Source organism: Callionymus lyra, chromosome 10, assembly GCF_982586985.1.
Source record: "Callionymus lyra chromosome 10, fCalLyr1.hap1.1, whole genome shotgun sequence".
Taxonomy (NCBI): domain Eukaryota; kingdom Metazoa; phylum Chordata; class Actinopteri; order Syngnathiformes; family Callionymidae; genus Callionymus; species Callionymus lyra.
Window position 1 is genome coordinate 1,701,352 of NC_141827.1, and position 18,649 is coordinate 1,720,000.

General features: G+C 35.2%; 1 protein-coding gene across 1 annotated transcript; it reads left to right on the forward strand.

The window, feature by feature from the left end:
• The first annotated feature begins 962 nt into the window (after positions 1 to 962).
• Positions 963 to 14,663, forward strand: LOC148069870 (transcription initiation factor TFIID subunit 4-like). The gene is made up of 15 exons (XM_087801265.1): positions 963 to 2,172; positions 3,911 to 4,056; positions 4,119 to 4,238; positions 5,115 to 5,204; positions 5,275 to 5,397; positions 6,876 to 6,965; positions 7,043 to 7,243; positions 7,306 to 7,429; positions 7,495 to 7,597; positions 8,327 to 8,496; positions 8,557 to 8,687; positions 8,743 to 8,868; positions 10,193 to 10,249; positions 10,365 to 10,487; positions 13,498 to 14,663. The coding sequence occupies exons 1-15, from the start codon at positions 1,251 to 1,253 to the stop codon at positions 13,651 to 13,653; spliced, it is 2,682 nt and encodes an 893-aa protein (XP_087657391.1). The 5' UTR covers positions 963 to 1,250; the 3' UTR covers positions 13,654 to 14,663.
• The last annotated feature ends 3,986 nt before the right edge of the window (positions 14,664 to 18,649 follow it).

Genomic DNA, 18,649 nt, shown 5'->3' on the forward strand with positions numbered 1-18,649 from the left:
CCTCACACCCTTCTCTGATGCCGCTGACTTCCTCCTGCAGTTACACACTTCCTGTGTAGGCTGTTGACAACGTTGAGAGGCTCCTTCGTTCCTCTTCTTAATCCTTTAAAACGACTGTGAAGCACGTTTCAAATGGTTCAATGTTTTACTTTCACTTCGTCAAATAAACATTTTTCAAGACAAAACAATACACACAGTATAAAGTATATTTCAAAGTAAGAATATATTAGCAACAATTTGTTTATCATATCTAGAGGACACCATAGTAAATTAAAAAAAAAACATAATTATGTAAAAACAGATATTCTAACAACAAAAGCAAACAGAAAATCCCTCTCGCTTTAAAACGGAGTCTGGTTCTTCTTGAGATTTCTGCCTGGTCAAGGTTTTTCCTGGCCAATGTAACCGAAACACTTTCTCATCTTCTCTTATAAAGTTATATGGACTTGATTATTCCCTCTGGAGGTCTCGAGTAAAGTTAAGATTAAAGTGTTATTTCAGTTAAAGTGTCTTGAGATAAATGTGTGTATTCGTCTCTTTTATTAAAATTGAATGGATCATTTTAGGTGATTTAAAAAAAAAAGAAGTCTAGTTTAAGATTAAATCACAAAAAAAAAGTTTTCATTGTAATAAATATATTTAGAGTTCCTCTAATTGAATGAGTGATAAAATAAACAGGAAACATTAACCTATGAAAACTATTGTTATTGTTGACTAAACTTCAAGTGACCTCTCAGGATAATCTTTCTTAATCGGTGTGTTCGTGAGTATTTGCTAACAAAGAGGATCAGGTGGAGTTAAGTGTTTCTTCTCTGAGGGTGTTTGTTCCTCTGAGGGTGTTTGTTCTCTGAGGGTGTTTCTTTTCTGAGGGTGTTTCTTTTCTGAGGGTGTGGTCCTCAAACGTCTCACTTCAACAGAACTTCTCTCGCTTCAAAACAGCCATTTTGCGCCTCTCACTGTCCGCTCTTCCACCGCCACAACTGACCCTCAGCGGGTCGCAAACCTCGATCCCTGTCTGTCAAAGTAAAGATCGTGCGACGCTGCGTCGGTAAAGCTGCAGAAACAGCAGCTGTTGGCGCAGAAACGTCGAAACCTTCGAAGAGAAGCTTCGACTCCGCGACGATGTTGTTGCTCGACGAGCGTCTCCAGGACTGACAGCAGGAGCCATTGGTTCCGCCTTTTCACCGCCAGCCTCAGCCAATCACGGCGCGAGGAGCCGCGGCCCCGGATGACGTTTCGTGGGTGCGCGCATGCGCAGAGAGTCAGTGGAGTATCCCAGCGCTCAGAGCCTGCAGGGGAGCGAAGATGGCGGTCGTTGCTGTCAGTCGGACGAGCTTATGTTGCACACAGAGGCGAATAAAGCGGTAGTTTATCCTCCTCAAAGGTCTGTAGACACGCAGTATCCGTGCATTAGTCGCCATACGTGCGGGGGCGGCCGGGAAACAAGCGGAAGTTACTTTAAATCTGAAGTTAACGTCCAGCTGGGTCAACACGGTTTAACGCCGAGTTGCACTTTAGTCGCTCCGGCGAGAAACAAGAGGCTGGTGTCGCTGCTCCGTCATGCCGGGCTCGGTTCTGTCCCCTGGACGGGAAGTTGTCGCGCACGACCTGTCGTTCTAACCCATGGTTCGATGGACGCGCAGGCTGACAGCACCGCGGGCGGCGGAACCTCCTCCGGCGGCACCGACGAGCAGCTCGGTCTCAACGGAAGTCACGTTAGAAACGCGCCTCAGTCAGGAGCCCCTGCAGTGGCAAGTGGCCCTCGGAGCGATGCTGGGCCAGTGTTGTCCAAAGCCCCCCCCTCGTCCAACAGTGTGATCCAGACCCAGACTCACCTGAACCCTGTCACTCCTGGGTCAGGAGTCAGTCCTGGAGTGACTGTCAATGGGGCCCCGGGGACCAGTCAGGCCAGTGTTGGACCTCCTTTGACCCCAGGTGTGGCCCCTGGCTCCGGGCACGTTGGCACAGGTGTGGTACCCACCGCTGTGGACCCCCCCACGACACAGGTTCAGCCCCAGCAGCAGGTCTCTGCTGGGGCCACCAACACTCCCAGGGGCCCGGCTGCTGCTGGTCCAGGCGGGATTCAGTCCATGGGTCACCAGATGTTGACCCCGAGAGTTCCACAGCCGCCCCCTGCAGCCCCCGGCATACACAACATCCAGCTCCCTCCTGGTGAGTTGAACCATGTCGTATATTTGATACTTTTATTTAAGAAACGCCTCAAACTCCTGCAGTTTTATCCAATAAATAAGACACAAGTGTCAAACTCAACCTCCAGGGGCCCAAAACTTGAACGTGTTCCACAGACTCAAAACTAAAGTAGACATGTTTAGGATACGATGAGGAACAATAACAATAACAATAACAAACTTAAATTCGAGGTTGAATGAAAGGTATTAGGTGGAAATTTGAATTAAATTCGATTATTGTTGTTGATATAATCACCATTAATGGATTTATTATTGGGCATGTTTTTCCTTTTTTATTTCTTGTTGTTTTTGTTATTATTTTTAACATGTTTATTGTATGTCTAAGTATAATGAATAGTGTATAATGTACGTTAGTATGGTTAATTTTTCTTTCATGAACTGCCGTGACAACTTCGTCCCTAATGTGTGATAAATAAAGGTTTATCTTATAATACCCTTTAAAGACAGTTTGGTAATTATAAAATGTGGCCTATTTTCTGATTGAGTCTGACCCCCATGATATATAAATATTAAAAAAGTTTACCAGTGGTGTGTATGGGCAAGAATCTGGCGATACTATATATCGTAATGGTGTAGTAACAAGTATATATGTGTAGTATTGTCCAGTACTTGACTCTGGTGTTGTGATAGTGTAGTAACAAGTATATATGTGTAGTATTGTCCAGTACTTGACTCTAGTGTTGTGATAGTGTAGTAACAAGTATATATGTGTAGTATTGTCCAGTACTTGACTCTGGTGTTGTGATAGTGTAGTAACAAGTATATATGTGTAGTATTGTCCAGTACTTGACTCTGGTGTTGTGATAGTGTAGTAACAAGTATATATGTGTAGTATTGTCCAGTACTTGAATCTGGTGTTGTGATAGTGTAGTAACAAGTATATATGTGTAGTATTGTCCAGTACTTGAATCTGGTGTTGTGATAGTGTAGTAACAAGTATATATGTGTAGTATTGTCCAGTACTTGACTCTGGTGTTGTGATAGTGTAGTAACAAGTATATATGTGTAGTATTGTCCAGTACTTGAATCTGGTGTTGTGATAGTGTAGTAACAAGTATATATGTGTAGTATTGTCCAGTACTTGACTCTGGTGTTGTGATAGTGTAGTAACAAGTATATATGTGTAGTATTGTCCAGTAATTTAATCTGGTGTTGTGATAGTTTAGTAACAAGTATATATGTGTAGTATTGTCCAGTACTTGACTCTGGTGTTGTGATAGTGTAGTCACAAGTATATATGTGTAGTATTGTCCAGTACTTGACTCTGGTGCTGGAGTCACTGTATCCTCTTGTCCCCAGTCATCGGCGAGATCACACAGGTTTTCATTTTTCCTCTAGCTGCGGACATAACACTGCAAATACTAATTGTAATATGTTAATTGTAAATCACTTTTTTTTTTAAAAACAAACTTAAGTAAAATATTAACCATAAAATAACTATGATAAATGTAAGGTAAGTTAAGGTAAAACTTTATTGATCCCTCAGGAGTAAATTATGATTTCAAATACCAACCTCCCCCTAAAATTAAATAAAATATATATTTATTGAAAATAATGAAATAAATAGATACAGTGTTTTTAAATATTCATTCAGGATCATAAAAAAGTGCTTTATATCGTGGTGTCCATATTTTCTCACACTCCTAAAGTTGACTCTATTTTTCTACTGCGTCGTGTGACGATGACCTCCATCATTGCAGGGATGGTGCTGGTCCGCAGTGAAAGTGGGCAACTGTTGATGATCCATCAGCAGGCTCTGGCTCAGGTTCAGGCTCAGGCTCAGGCTCAGGCTCAGGGCAACATGGCGCCTCGACCCAGCATCCAGAGCAACATCTCTCCGGCACAGGTGACTTTATTCTTCTGGTTCAAGTGTCAACGTGACTCAATGTAACTTCCTGTCTCCACAAGTCTTCTCTGAGCACCATCATGAACCGGCAGGTGACTCCCACCACCATCATCAGACAGAGCAGTCCAGCTCCAGCCTCACTGTCTCCTGCCACTGCTCTCCAGAGACCTCCTTTCCTCCAGGTACTCCTTTGAAGACACGTGTGTGGTTGACACGCTTTGATACTTTTTAACTTTAACTGTATTTATGATTCACATGATAATAAACGTAACAAATGTTTGTGACAGCTGACAATTTAATTTTGTATTTATTACTGTATTAACTCTAAATACAGCTTTCTTAAGTTTGTGTAGGACTTTTTTCATGTTTTTTCCTTGTGAATATATTTCTTGCCAAAGAAAATAATGAGTCAATATTGAGTTTTTCTTTTTTAATTATTTTTATAAATATTTATCGGCATATTAAGGTTTTATTTTATGACTATAATTTTCTCTTCTTTTTAACTTAATTGTGTGTCCATGATAGTGTAGATCTTCGCCAACCTAACCTTTAATGCGTCTTCCTTCTATCCGTGTCTGGATTATTGAGAAAAGCACACAGCGAGCGCAGACCTCTGCAAAGATGATTATTTAAAACCTAAACTTGGGATTTTAGGTATTTTGTTGAGATAACTTTTTATCATTAACAAGATCATGGGATCGATCAAACGACAGTAGAGTTCCTGAACTTGCTTGAACAACGCGCACAGAAGGACACTCTCTAGCATCAAAGACGGATGTATTCGCCTCCTGGTGTAAAATGATCTGTTCCGGATTAGAATCTAGAAAAAAGTAATTCCTTCATATAAATCAATACCAGCAAATGAATATTTTGGTTCAACTAACAATATTTGATTGTATTTTGTCCAAATGAACAGAAACGTGTTCTCATCGATAATTGTAATTCTTGGAGATCTTGATCCACATTTCTTTCGTTGTAATCGTGCAGGTTGCGATTTATTTATTAAAGAATATCACAGTCATGTGATCGATGTTCAAAATTCCCTTTTTTTTTTCTAGCGGTCAGTCGTTACTGCAGTACCAGGAATGACCACAGGGGCAGTGGGCCAGCCGGCCGGGACCACCGTCACGTCGATAACCATGAGCAAAGTAGGTCTTTTTTTTCTGAGTCGGGTCCCGTCAGCTTGACCTGTGATCCGTTTTGTTTTTATCAAATCAGGAAACGATGGAGAATGTAAAGAAGTGCAAGAACTTCCTGTCGACGCTGATCAAGCTGGCGTCGACAGGAAAGCAGTCGACGGAGACGGCGGCGACGGTGAGACTTCTGGTCAAGGACCTGCTGGTGAGTGACGCTCATGACCCTTCAATGAGGACAGTATGATGATGTGAGTTCAGTATCAGTGGTTGAACTGAATTATTATTACGTCTTAAATGTCGGCTGTATCTTCATTAAACAACTTGACCAGCGAGTAAAAGTTTTGAAGCTCAGCGCTGGATCGTTCGCACCCGGTTAGAGAACGTAAAATTAAATGCGGGTTAAGATACAAACAGGTGTGTAATCTATAAAATGACATCAAACTAAGACAACCGCGTGGTTTTTGTTATTTTAAAATGTCAAAAGAAAAGAAAATACTCAATTCTCATAGCGTTTTCCTAGTTTAAGCCGCAATTGATTTCCGTCTTGACGCGCAAGGCATTCTGGGAAACCACTTACTACCCAGGGAGGAACCGAAGAATCTCAAAACGAATGACTAATGTTTTGGTTTTTTTCAATTTCATTTTTTTTTTATGCATGGTCTATTTTGTAGAATAATTAAATTATTTTTTAAATGAATAAATTATTATCTTTTTTTTTAAATAATTGAATAAAGACATTTAATTTTCTTTTGACAATTCATTATTTTTTTTCACAGTTTGATATAATAATTTAGATAAATAAAATAATAATAGTAATGTCTATTTATATAGCACCTTTCTAGACCAGGGTCACAAAGCGCTTTGACAGCCATTCACACATACTGATGGGAGTAGGCTGCACACGCGCCGAATCTGCCATCAGGAGCAATCAGGGTAAAGTGTCTTCAGGGACACAATGACACAAGCTTGTCTGGAGCTGGGATTGAACCTGCAACCTTTTGGACTGCAGGCAACCACTCTACCATCTGAGCTATGACGCCCCCAAAAATACAAAATGTTCCAAATATTTAATATTTTCCAATTTGTAGTGTTTTAAATTTAATATAAAACGTTTGTATAATGTTGTCACCAGTCAATATTACATTTTTCAAAAGTACAAATACAATATACAATTAAATACATTTAATTTATAAAATCTATTTTAGAATATTTGGAATATCAAACTCTATGTGTACAAAAAAATAACTTTTAAAATATTCTTTTTTTTTAAAAATTCAAATTATTAAAAAACAACAACTAATTGAACCTTCAAATAAAACATTTAAAGTTTTTAAAACATAAACAGTTCAATAAAAATATTGGTATAATGGTGTCACCAGAAAATATTGAATTCTTAAAGTAAAAATACAATATAAAATGAAATACATTTAATTTATAAAATCTATTTTGGAATATTTGAATATCAAACTCTGTGTACAAAAAAAATCTTTTTTTTAAAATATACTGTATATTCCGTTTTTAAAATTCCAATTATTAAAAAAAATAACACATTTCTGTCAAAAAACATTTCAATGCAAAACATAAACAATAAAAAAAACCAAAAAAACATTTTAAATGTTAATTTCCTTCAATATTCCTTTGATAAACCTCCATAAATGCTTCTCGTTGACGTGTGTCGAGCAGGAGAGCAAGCTGGAGGCAGAAGACTTCACCAGCAGGTTGTACAAGGAGCTGAACTCGTCGCCACAACCTTACCTCGTGCCTTTCCTCAAGGTCAGCGCCGTGTGACCCTTTAAGGTGACCTCACGAGAGCCTAACCTCTGATCTTCTGTGTGGATTCTTCCGCGCAGAGAAGCCTTCCTGCCTTGAGGCAACTCACCCCCGACGCAAGCGCCTTCATCAACCAGAGTCAGATCCCGCAGACGTCGACCGCTCCCGCCTCCTCCGCCGTCGCCGCGCCGACCACGGTGGTCCTCGGCAGCCCCGGACCCCGACTCCACGTCCCCGTCAACAGGCCTCAGCTGCAGCCCGGTGTCGTCAAACAAACTCTGGTAACGAGCCACACCTTCATGATGGCGTCGGTTCCTCTCTGATGTACTGTTGTGTGGTTCAGGTTCTCCAGCAGCAGAGGGCGATCATGAGACCCCCTGCTGTGTCGACCACGCCCTCGCTGGCCGTCAGGACCCAGACTCCTGGACGGATCGTGTTCGGACAACCACACCTGCAGCTGCAGCCATGTAGAGACACGACCTCCTTCACTGGACTCGTGTTTTTGTTGACCTTCCATGTTCTTCTTCATCAGTTCCTCTGAGGCCCGACGGGTCCAACGTGACGAGGCAGATGTCGGTCGCGGCCATGACTCCGTTCCAGAAGAACAAGATTAAAGAGGCGGGCGGAACTTTTAAGTGAGAACACACTGTATTAGATGACAATTAAAATGTTTATTTTTTGCTCATTACTGTTAAATAATCCAGTTTATTGTAAGTATATCTGTGGAATATTGAGTGATTACATTTAGTATTTCACATTTTTTATTAAAATATATATATATATATAAATATATAATTGATTATATTATTATTATTTGTTAAACAACTAAATTCAATAACTGATATATTAAAAGTTTGAATTATTATTGTATTTAATAATATAATAATCTTAACATTGAAAGATCGATTTAAATAAAATAAAATAAAGAAATGAATCAAAATGAAAAAAATTGTTTCACACATAGATTTTAATATAATAAAATGTTTAAAATGTGTGGTTCTAAATTCAATATAAAAATATGTGTTATATATCTCATTCTTATGTTGAAAAAAACTATAAATTAAATGTGTGTATATATTTAATTTAGCAAATTGAATTTAAAAGTATTGAAATTAAAATATCAAACTGTGTGTACACTAAAAAAACTCTCATTTTGACCTTATAATTAAAAACCTTTAACAAATTCAATCTTTCAATAAAGAAATTATTAAATTAAGTTATTAAAAAAAAATCAATGCTTTAAAAATCATTTAACGTTTAAAAAGTTAAATTAAATTATATTCTGATGACTCTGATAAACTTCCATACAATCAATACTTTCATCTGATCGACACGATCAATGATACGCTGAGCGTCGTCCACAGAGACGACGAGGACATCAACGACGTGGCGTCCATGGCGGGCGTGAACCTGTCCGAGGAGAGCGCCAACATCCTGGCCACCAGCTCCGGCCTGGTCGGGTTAGTGACCCGCTCCTGCAAAGACGAGCCCTTCCTGTCCCACGTCCTGCTGCAGAGACGGATCCTGGAGATAGGTGAGGCCGGTTCTGACCCGTTCCGTGCCGTCAGCGTCTAACGGTGAGTTCCCGTCGCAGGAAAGCGCTTCGGGGTGACGGACGTCGGGTCGGAGGTGGTGACGTTCGTCTCACACGCCATCCAGCAGCGGCTGCAGGACCTGCTGGAGAAGGTCACGCACGTGGCCCAGCAGAAGACCGGACCCTTCAAGGTCAGATCTTTGGAAGATCCGTTTGGTTCCAGGGGTCCAGCCTGTGTGTGTGCAGGAGGAGGACCACTACGAGCAGACCAGCGACGTGCGGAGTCAACTCAAGTACTTTGAGCAGCTGGACCTGCTGGAGAAACACAAGAAGGAGGAACAAGAACGAGAGATTCTCCTCAAAGCAGCCAAAGTATGATCGTGTTTGTGAAGGACGTCGTTGATGGTTTAACGTTTGATTTTTTTTTTTTATTGAGATGAATTATTGTCTTGAAAGGTTGATTTACTTTTATTAAGAATAATTGATCTAATTATAAAATATTTTAATGAATACAAATATATTTTTTGTTTTCTAATTCCAATTATTCAAAGATACATTTTGTGAATCCAATATTTTTAAATTTGTTTCGCTTTAAATTCAATGTTTTTGAAATTTGTATGCTTTTAAATTCAATATTTTTAAATTTGTATCTCTTTAAATTAATTATTTTTAATTTGTATCCTTTTAAATTCAATATTTTTAAATGTGTATCTTTAAATTATTTTTAATTTGTATCCTTTTAAATTCAATATTTTTAAATTAGTATCCCTAAAAATTCAATATTTTGAAATTTGTATCCTTTTATATTAATTATTTTTAATTTGTATCCTTTTAAATTCAATATTTTTAAATTAGTATCCCTAAAAATTCAATATTTTGAAATTTGTATCCTTTTATATTAATTATTTTTAATTTGTATCCTTTTAAATTCAATATTTTTAAATTAGTATCCCTAAAAATTCAATATTTTTAAATTTGTATCCTTTTATATTAATTATTTTTAATTTGTATCCTTTTAAATTCAATATTTTTAAATGTGTATCCCTAAAAATTCAATATTTTTAAATTTGTATCTTTAAATTATTTTTAATTTGTATCCTTTTAAATTTAATATTTTTAAATTAGTATCCCTAAAAATTCAATATTTTTAAATTTGTATCTTTAAATTATTTTTAATTTGTATCCTTTTAAATTCAATATTTTTAAATTAGTATCCCTAAAAATTCAATATTTTAAAATTTGTATCCTTTTATGTTAATTATTTTTAATTTGTATCCTTTTAAATTCAATATTTTTAAATGTGTATCGCTAAAATTTCAACAAACAGATTCAACACAAACTTCTTTCATCCAATCATTGACGAGCACGCGATCATGTGACAATGTAGAAGCTCAAGCACATCATTCATCATTTATTTATTTTTAATTCTATTTTCTAGTTAATGTTATTTTAAAGTCAAACGTTGTGTCTAAAGAATATTATATATTTATATTATATATATATTAAAAGTTGAGGTCCCTATTTATTTATTTATTTTTAGAATAAAAACAACAAATAATTGATTTAAATGATTCTAAAAAAAGCTGAAATAACATTTTGATAAAGGTTTTAACATTTGTGATATTCTGTTGGCACTAATGAACCTCCATACGTTTGCTTTGTGTTGAACACATTTTTACTGTCATATCTTTCTCAGTCTCGAGCTCGACAAGAAGATCCGGAGCAGCTGCGACTGAAGCAGAAGGCAAAGGAGGTAAAGCTCGGACTCATGACTCATGACTCGGACTCAGGACTCAGGACTCATGACTCGGACTCATGACTCATGACTCATGACTCATGACTCATGACCTCCTCACTGGTGTGTTCAGATGCAGCAGCAGGAGTTAGCTCAGCTCAGACAGAGGGAAGCCAACATGACGGCTCTGGCAGCCATCGGACCTCGAAAGAAGAAGAGGATCCTGGAGTCTTCGTCGTCTGCTGCAGCTCCGGAGGTAACTTGGTGATTAAATACAAAAGTATATAACTAACTTGGTGATTAAATACAAAAGTATATAACTAACTTAGTGATTAAATACAAAAGTATATAACTAACTTAGTGATTAAATACAAAAGTATATAACTAACTTAGTGATTAAATACAAAAGTATATAACTAACTTGGTGATTAAATACAAAAGTATATAACTAACTTGGTGATTAAATACAAAAGTATATAACTAACTTGGTGATTAAATACAAAAGTATATAACTAACTTGGTGATTAAATACAAAAGTATATAACTAACTTGGTGATTAAATACAAAAGTATATAACTAACTTGGTGATTAAATACAAAAGTATATAACTAACTTGGTGATTAAATACAAAAGTATATAACTAACTTGGTGATTAAATACAAAAGTATATAACTAACTTGGTGATTAAATACAAAAGTATATAACTAACTTGGTGATTAAATACAAAAGTATATAACTAACTTGGTGATTAAATACAAAAGTATATAACTAACTTGGTGATTAAATACAAAAGTATATAACTAACTTGGTGATTAAATACAAAAGTATATAACTAACTTGGTGATTAAATACAAAAGGATATAACTAACTTGGTGATTAAATACAAAAGTATATAACTAACTTGGTGATTAAATACAAAAGTATATAACTAACTTGGTGATTAAATACAAAAGTATATAACTAACTTGGTGATTAAATACAAAAGTATATAACTAACTTGGTGATTAAATACAAAAGTATATAACTAACTTGGTGATTAAATACAAAAGTATATAACTAACTTGGTGATTAAATACAAAAGTATATAACTAACTTGGTGATTAAATACAAAAGTATATAACTAACTTGGTGATTAAATACAAAAGTATATAACTAACTTGGTGATTAAATACAAAACTATATAACTAACTTGGTGATTAAATACAAAAGTATATAACTAACTTGGTGATTAAATACAAAAGTATATAACTAACTTGGTGATTAAATACAAAAGGATATAACTAACTTGGTGATTAAATACAAAAGTATATAACTAACTTGGTGATTAAATACAAAAGTATATAACTAACTTGGTGATTAAATACAAAAGTATATAACTAACTTGGTGATTAAATACAAAAGTATATAACTAACTTGGTGATTAAATACAAAAGTATATAACTAACTTGGTGATTAAATACAAAAGTATATAACTAACTTAGTGATTAAATACAAAAGTATATAACTAACTTGGTGATTAAATACCAAAGTATATAACTAACTTGGTGATTAAATACCAAAGTATATAACTAACTTGGTGATTAAATACCAAAGTATATAACTAACTTGGTGATTAAATACAAAAGTATATAACTAACTTGGTGATTAAATACCAAAGTATATAACTAACTTGGTGATTAAATACAAAAGTATATAACTAACTTGGTGATTAAATACAAAAGTATATAACTAACTTAGTGATTAAATACAAAAGTATATAACTAACTTAGTGATTAAATACAAAAGTATATAACTAACTTGGTGATTAAATACAAAAGTATATAACTAACTTGGTGATTAAATACAAAAGTATATAACTAACTTGGTGATTAAATACCAAAGTATATAACTAACTTGGTGATTAAATACCAAAGTATATAACTAACTTGGTGATTAAATACAAAACTATATAACTAACTTGGTGATTAAATACAAAACTATATAACTAACTTGGTGATTAAATACAAAACTATATAACTAACTTGGTGATTAAATACAAAAGTATATAACTAACTTGGTGATTAAATACAAAAGTATATAACTAACTTGGTGATTAAATACAAAAGTATATAACTAACTTGGTGATTAAATACAAAACTATATAACTAACTTGGTGATTAAATACAAAACTATATAACTAACTTGGTGATTAAATACAAAACTTTATAACTAACTTGGTGATAAATACATGTGTTTGTTGTTGGTGGAGGCAGAAGAACAGAAAACACAATCTTTAGTGAATATAAAAATACAATCTTGATTAAATACAAAAATACAATCTTTAGTGAATATAAAAATACAATCTTGATCAAATATAAAAATACATCTTTAGTAAAAACAGAAACATAATCTTGATTAAATACAAAGATATAATCTTGATTAAATATAAAAATACAATCTTTAGTGAATACAAAAATACAATCTTAATAAAATACTGTGTTGATAAAATACAAAAATGTTATCTTGATAAAATATCATAATTCTTCAAAACAATCTCCTGCAAATGTACAAACACAGTGCGACTAGTTCTTGTCTTCAATGAAGTACAATTGAATCATATTTCATGTAAAAACAGTGTTGTAATTCTTCATGTCACCTGTTGGAGGCAGTAGAGTCTGCATATTGAAGGATGGATGGAAGAGTGGAAACAGTGAGAGGTCAAATTAAAAAATACTATCTTGATAAAATATATATACTTTTTTATATATTTTTTTGTTGAACAAATACTGTACTGATAATATATATATATATATATATATATATATATATATATATATTTAAAATAAAAATACTGCCTTGATATAATATATATTTTTTTGAATAAATACTGTCTTGATAAAATATATATATATTTAAAAAGAAAAATACTGTCTTGATAAAATATATATATATATTTAAAATAAATACAGTCATGATAAAATATATATATATATATTAAAAAAAATACTGTCCTGATAAAATATATATATATTTTAAAGAAAATACTGTCTTGATAAAATATATATATATTCTTTTGAATAAATAATGTCTTGATAAAATATATATATTTTTTATAAAATACTGTCTTGATAAAATATATATATATTTTTAAAATAAATTCAAAATAAGATTCTGGATAAAATATCCTCCACGTTGACCTTGAGCAGCGAGAGTTGCTGGTGTGCGACTGAAGGTCGAAGGTCGAAGGTGAAGGTTCTCTGTCCTCACGTGTTCCTCTGCTGGTCCAGGGATCCGAGACGGGCTCCTCGTCGGGCGGCGCCGGCTCGTCCAGACCCACTCGTCAGCGAATCACACGCGTCAACCTCAGGGACCTGCTCTTCTGCCTGGAGAACGAGAGGTTCAGCAGCCGCTCACACGTCCTGTACAAGGGCTTCCTCAAGTAGATCCACAGACGCCTCCAGAGGTCTCTGGAGCTCCAGGTGCTGCAGCAGGTGATACGAGCGCCGTCACTGAAACCATGACAAGTTCACCTCCTTCCTGCTGCACTCAAGACTTCTCCCACGTAGTTGCCTTCAGATATAAACAAGCCATAAAGTGCAGCCACGACTCATGAAGATATTTATTTCATCAAATTATATTTATTTAGTTTCTACTTCAAACGAATCAAGACTCTTTTAAATCCAAATATGTTTTTATTGTTTCCTCGCAAGAGAACCTTTTACTACAAACGTTCATTAAACTAAGTTTTAATCACAAAATTGAATTAATGTAACATTTTTAATGAAGTTTATTTGAAGCATCAAAATATTTAATTCAATCGTTTCTACATTGAAATTGAATTTGTTTTAATTGAATAATAATATTTATAAATCTGAAGATTTTGTTTTTACGTAGTTTTATATTTAAATTACAGTAATTAAAAAAAACACAATTTCTTAACAAAATATTCTGAATTCAATATTAAAATGTTTTCTACAAATATTAAAAATAAACGGATAAAGACAACAGTTTTAAAAATATTTTGATGATAGAAAATGTATTTTTTAATGATTTTGAAAATATGAAAGTGTTTAAAAAATAAGTTAATAAATCATTTAGTTCAATGATTAAAAAATCATAGTCAACCTTTCAAAATAAAATGATTGAAATTAATTTTTAATAAATAAATGTTTAAAGAAACTAATTTAAAAGTGTTAAAGTTACTCTGATTTTCTTCAACTCTTGTTTGTTTTCAACATGAATCAAAAGTGTTTTGTTTTCTCGCTCAAGGAAATGTTTTCATGACAATTTATTTACCTTTGATTCGTTTTAAATCCTGTTGAAACGATAGTCTCGTGTATATTTGTAAAGAAAGAAGTTTTACACAGTTTTGTATAGAAGTGAGAATTTACCAGTACATTCTACAGAAATACGCATTTTTCTTTAATCAAGAATTTTAATAAATATTGATTTTACAAAAGCGTTGTGTGCAGCACCTCTGTGGACCACTAGAGGGCAGTGTTTTCCTCACGACCCTCCACCTGTTCATGAAAACTTTCACTTAATCAAGACTTTTGCGTCTGAGAAGAGTTTGTTTAATGTGCCTGAGAACACACGCACGCGCACACACACGCACACACACACACACGAGTATACACACGCACACGCACGCACGCACGAGTATACACACGCTCACGCACAGATGAAGAAGATGATGATGAAGAAGAAGATGAAGATGAAGATGAAGATGATGAAGATGATGATGATGATGATGAAGATGATGATGATGAAGATGAAGAAGATGATGATGAAGAAGATGATGATGAAGAAGATGATGAAGATGATGATGAAGATGATGATGAAGATGATGAAGAGGAGGACAATGACGACGACGATCAGGCGACACTTTCTGTGTGTGACGGTCCAACACTGGCCACTAGATGGCAGCAGATCCTCACACATTCTCTGACTTGAACATTCTGACATAAAACAAGATTATTTTCATTTAAACATAGTTTTTACCATAAAATGTATCATAAGATAAACATATGACGGAAGATCATGTCATGAAGTAAACAAACATTTTTTGTTTATTTAATGTTGTTTTTGAAGAATTGAATGGTTTATTTTAAATCATTGAAATACATTCATTTGAAAATATTTACATTCTTTATTTTTATAAACTTTCTTTTACAGAATTTGATTTTCTAACATTTGTACATTTAATATTTTAAAATGAAATATAAATATGTTGTCAATATTATATCTACATTTTTATATGTACTTGAAGAACTTGAAGTTTAATTATTTTAAATGTTAAATCAATATAACATTGATTCTATATTTATTTTAATGTTTTACTTTAAAGTTTATGATGAGATTTAATTAAATCAATATATTGAATCATTTGAACAACATTATCAAGAAAATATATATAAATAGAAAATATTTGTTGTTTTTTAAATCAATTTAAACAATGGATGACAATTATGTACATTTTATACATTTAATTATTCAAATATTTTAGTGTCATCAAAGTATTTTGAGTTAAATAAGAGTTAATTTTAACATTTACAATGTTGACATTTCTTTGGAATCTTTGTTGTTTTATTGAATAATAATAAAGTGTTTTTATCAAAAGGTTGATTTAGTTTTTCTTTAAATAATTGAAAAACTATTATCAACTTTTCTTATGGAAATAAAAAAGCTAATATTTACAAAATACTTAATTTAGAAAGTTTTATTTTGCAATAATTGTAATTAGAATATCAGATTCTATGTAAAAAAAACAACAATAATTTAAAAATAATAAAATGAAATAAAAACAACCTTTAAATCTGTAAATTATTGAAAAAGTATAATTTAATTCTTAAAAAAATGTAAATTCAAGGTTTAATGTTGTGGTGGCACTGATCACCCTCCATACATGACCTCGTCCGCGACCTGAGACCCTTCACTGTTTTTACATCAAATATATTTGTCCGTTTAGTGAGTTTGTGATCATTTGGTAAAGATTTTTCTACAGACACGACCAGTAGGCATTATACGTATTACATCATCATATGTAAATGTGAGTGAGGTGTCATCTAGCAACTTCTGCATGGAGTGAGATTACTGCCGCCGGTTTGAGCGAGTTTGTCTTGGTCATACACTCAAAAAAAAAATTTGGTGCAAAATCATTCATACACATGTCATACACGCGTGTTCAACATGTCATACACGTGTGTTCAACATGTCATACACGTGCTTTCAACATGTCATACACGCGCGTTCAACATGTCATACACGTGTGTTCAACATGTCATACACGTGCTTTCAACATGTCATACACGTGCTTTCAACATGTCATACACGTGTGTTCAACATGTCATACACGTGCTTTCAACATGTCATACACGCGTGTTCAACATGTCACACACGCGTGTTCAACATGTCACACACGCGTGTTCAACATGTCATACACGCGTGTTCAACATGTCATACACGCGTGTTCAACATGTCATACACGCGTGTTCAACATGTCATACACGCGTGTTCAACATGTCATACACGCGTGTTCAACATGTCATACACGCGTGTTCAACATGTCATACACGCGTGTTCAACATGTCATACACGCGTGTTCAACATGTCATACACGCGTGTTCAACATGTCACACACGCGTGTTCAACATGTCATACACGTGTGTTCAACATATCATACACGTGTGTTCAACATGTCATACACGCGTGTTCAACATGTCATACACGCGTGTTCAACATGTCATACACGCGTGTTCAACATGTCATACACGTGTGTTCAACATATCATACACGTGTGTTCAACATGTCATACACGCGTGTGTTCAACATGTCATACACGCGTGTTCAACATGTCATACACGTGTGTTCAACATGTCATACACGCGTGTTCAACATGTCATACACGTGTGTTCAACATATCATACACGTGTGTTCAACATGTCATACACGTGTGTTCAACATGTCATACACGTGTGTTCAACATGTCATACACGCGTGTTCAACATGTCATACACGTGTGTTCAACATGTCATACACGCGTTTTCAACATGTCATACACGCGTGTTCAACATGTCATACACGTGTGTTCAACATGTCATACACGCGTGTTCAACATATCATACACGCGTGTTCAACATGTCATACACGCGTGTTCAACATGTCATACACGCGTGTTCAACGTGTCATACACGCGTGTTCAACATGTCATACACGCGTGTTCAACATGTCATACACGCGTGTTCAACATGTCATACACGCGTGTTCAACATGTCATACACGCGTGTTCAACATGTCATACACGCGTGTTCAACATGTCATACACGCGTGTTCAACATGTCATACACGCATGTTCAACATGTCATACACGCGTGTTCAACATGTCATACATGCGTGTTCAACATGTCATACACGTGTGTTCAACATGTCATACACGCGTGTTCAACATGTCATACACGCGTGTTCAACATGTCATACACGCGTGTTCAACATGTCATACATGTGTGTCAAAAAGGTCGATATGCCTCAAAATGTCGAATATTGAAATGTCGACGGGATGATGAAGAACCCGAGATGATGATAAAGAACCAGGAGATGAAGTCAACGACTCCAGATCTTTGCTCCTCGTGGTCTTCGTCTCCAGCTCTGGTTCGTCTGGTTCTTCAATCTTCTGCTGCTGATCCTCATCACGCTCTGATCTTTCTCAGCCGAGTCCACGTTTAGCTCCCGGGGCCAGAGATAGAGCCGCACCTGGGCGGTTGCCTAGCGACCGGTCAGTCGCCGCACCTGAGGATGCTGGGTAAATTCCCTGAAACGTTGTCAGAGGTTCGAGCTCCAGTCGTGTTCACTCCATCATCAGCTGCTCTGAGCTCGACGTCTCTGGTCTGATCAGTCGTTTGAAGTGATGGTTCAAAACTCTTGTTGACAACACGCAGCTACACACTAACATAAATACACACAAACACACATACACACAAACACACATACACCGACACACATGCACACGCATGTTGGCAAAAAAATCTGGTTTTGCTTTTTTTGTTAAGTTTGTTCCATTAAAAATCCACATTTTTACTGTTTCCTGGGTATTACGAAGACATTGTTTCTTTCCATGACATCAAAGACAGGAGCCGAGGTCTCAAGCAGGAAAGTCACTAAATGAGGGGACATAAGTAAGTATATAAATGTATTTTCGTTTGGTAAGTTAATGTTGTTTCTGGAGCCCCCGTGTGTCAGAACAGAGTAACTGCGACTGTCGTGACTTCTTCGTTCTACATAATGACGGATCTTCACTGTCTTCGTCTAATTCTAACAGCTACTGTTATCGACCTCGGGTCGTGAGTTCAATTCCCTGACGTGTCCCATGTGACCCGCGATCAAAGACTTTTCCGTTACCGGGTCGTCTGAGGTCAGAGGTCAGTGGTGCGTTCAGGGTCAGAC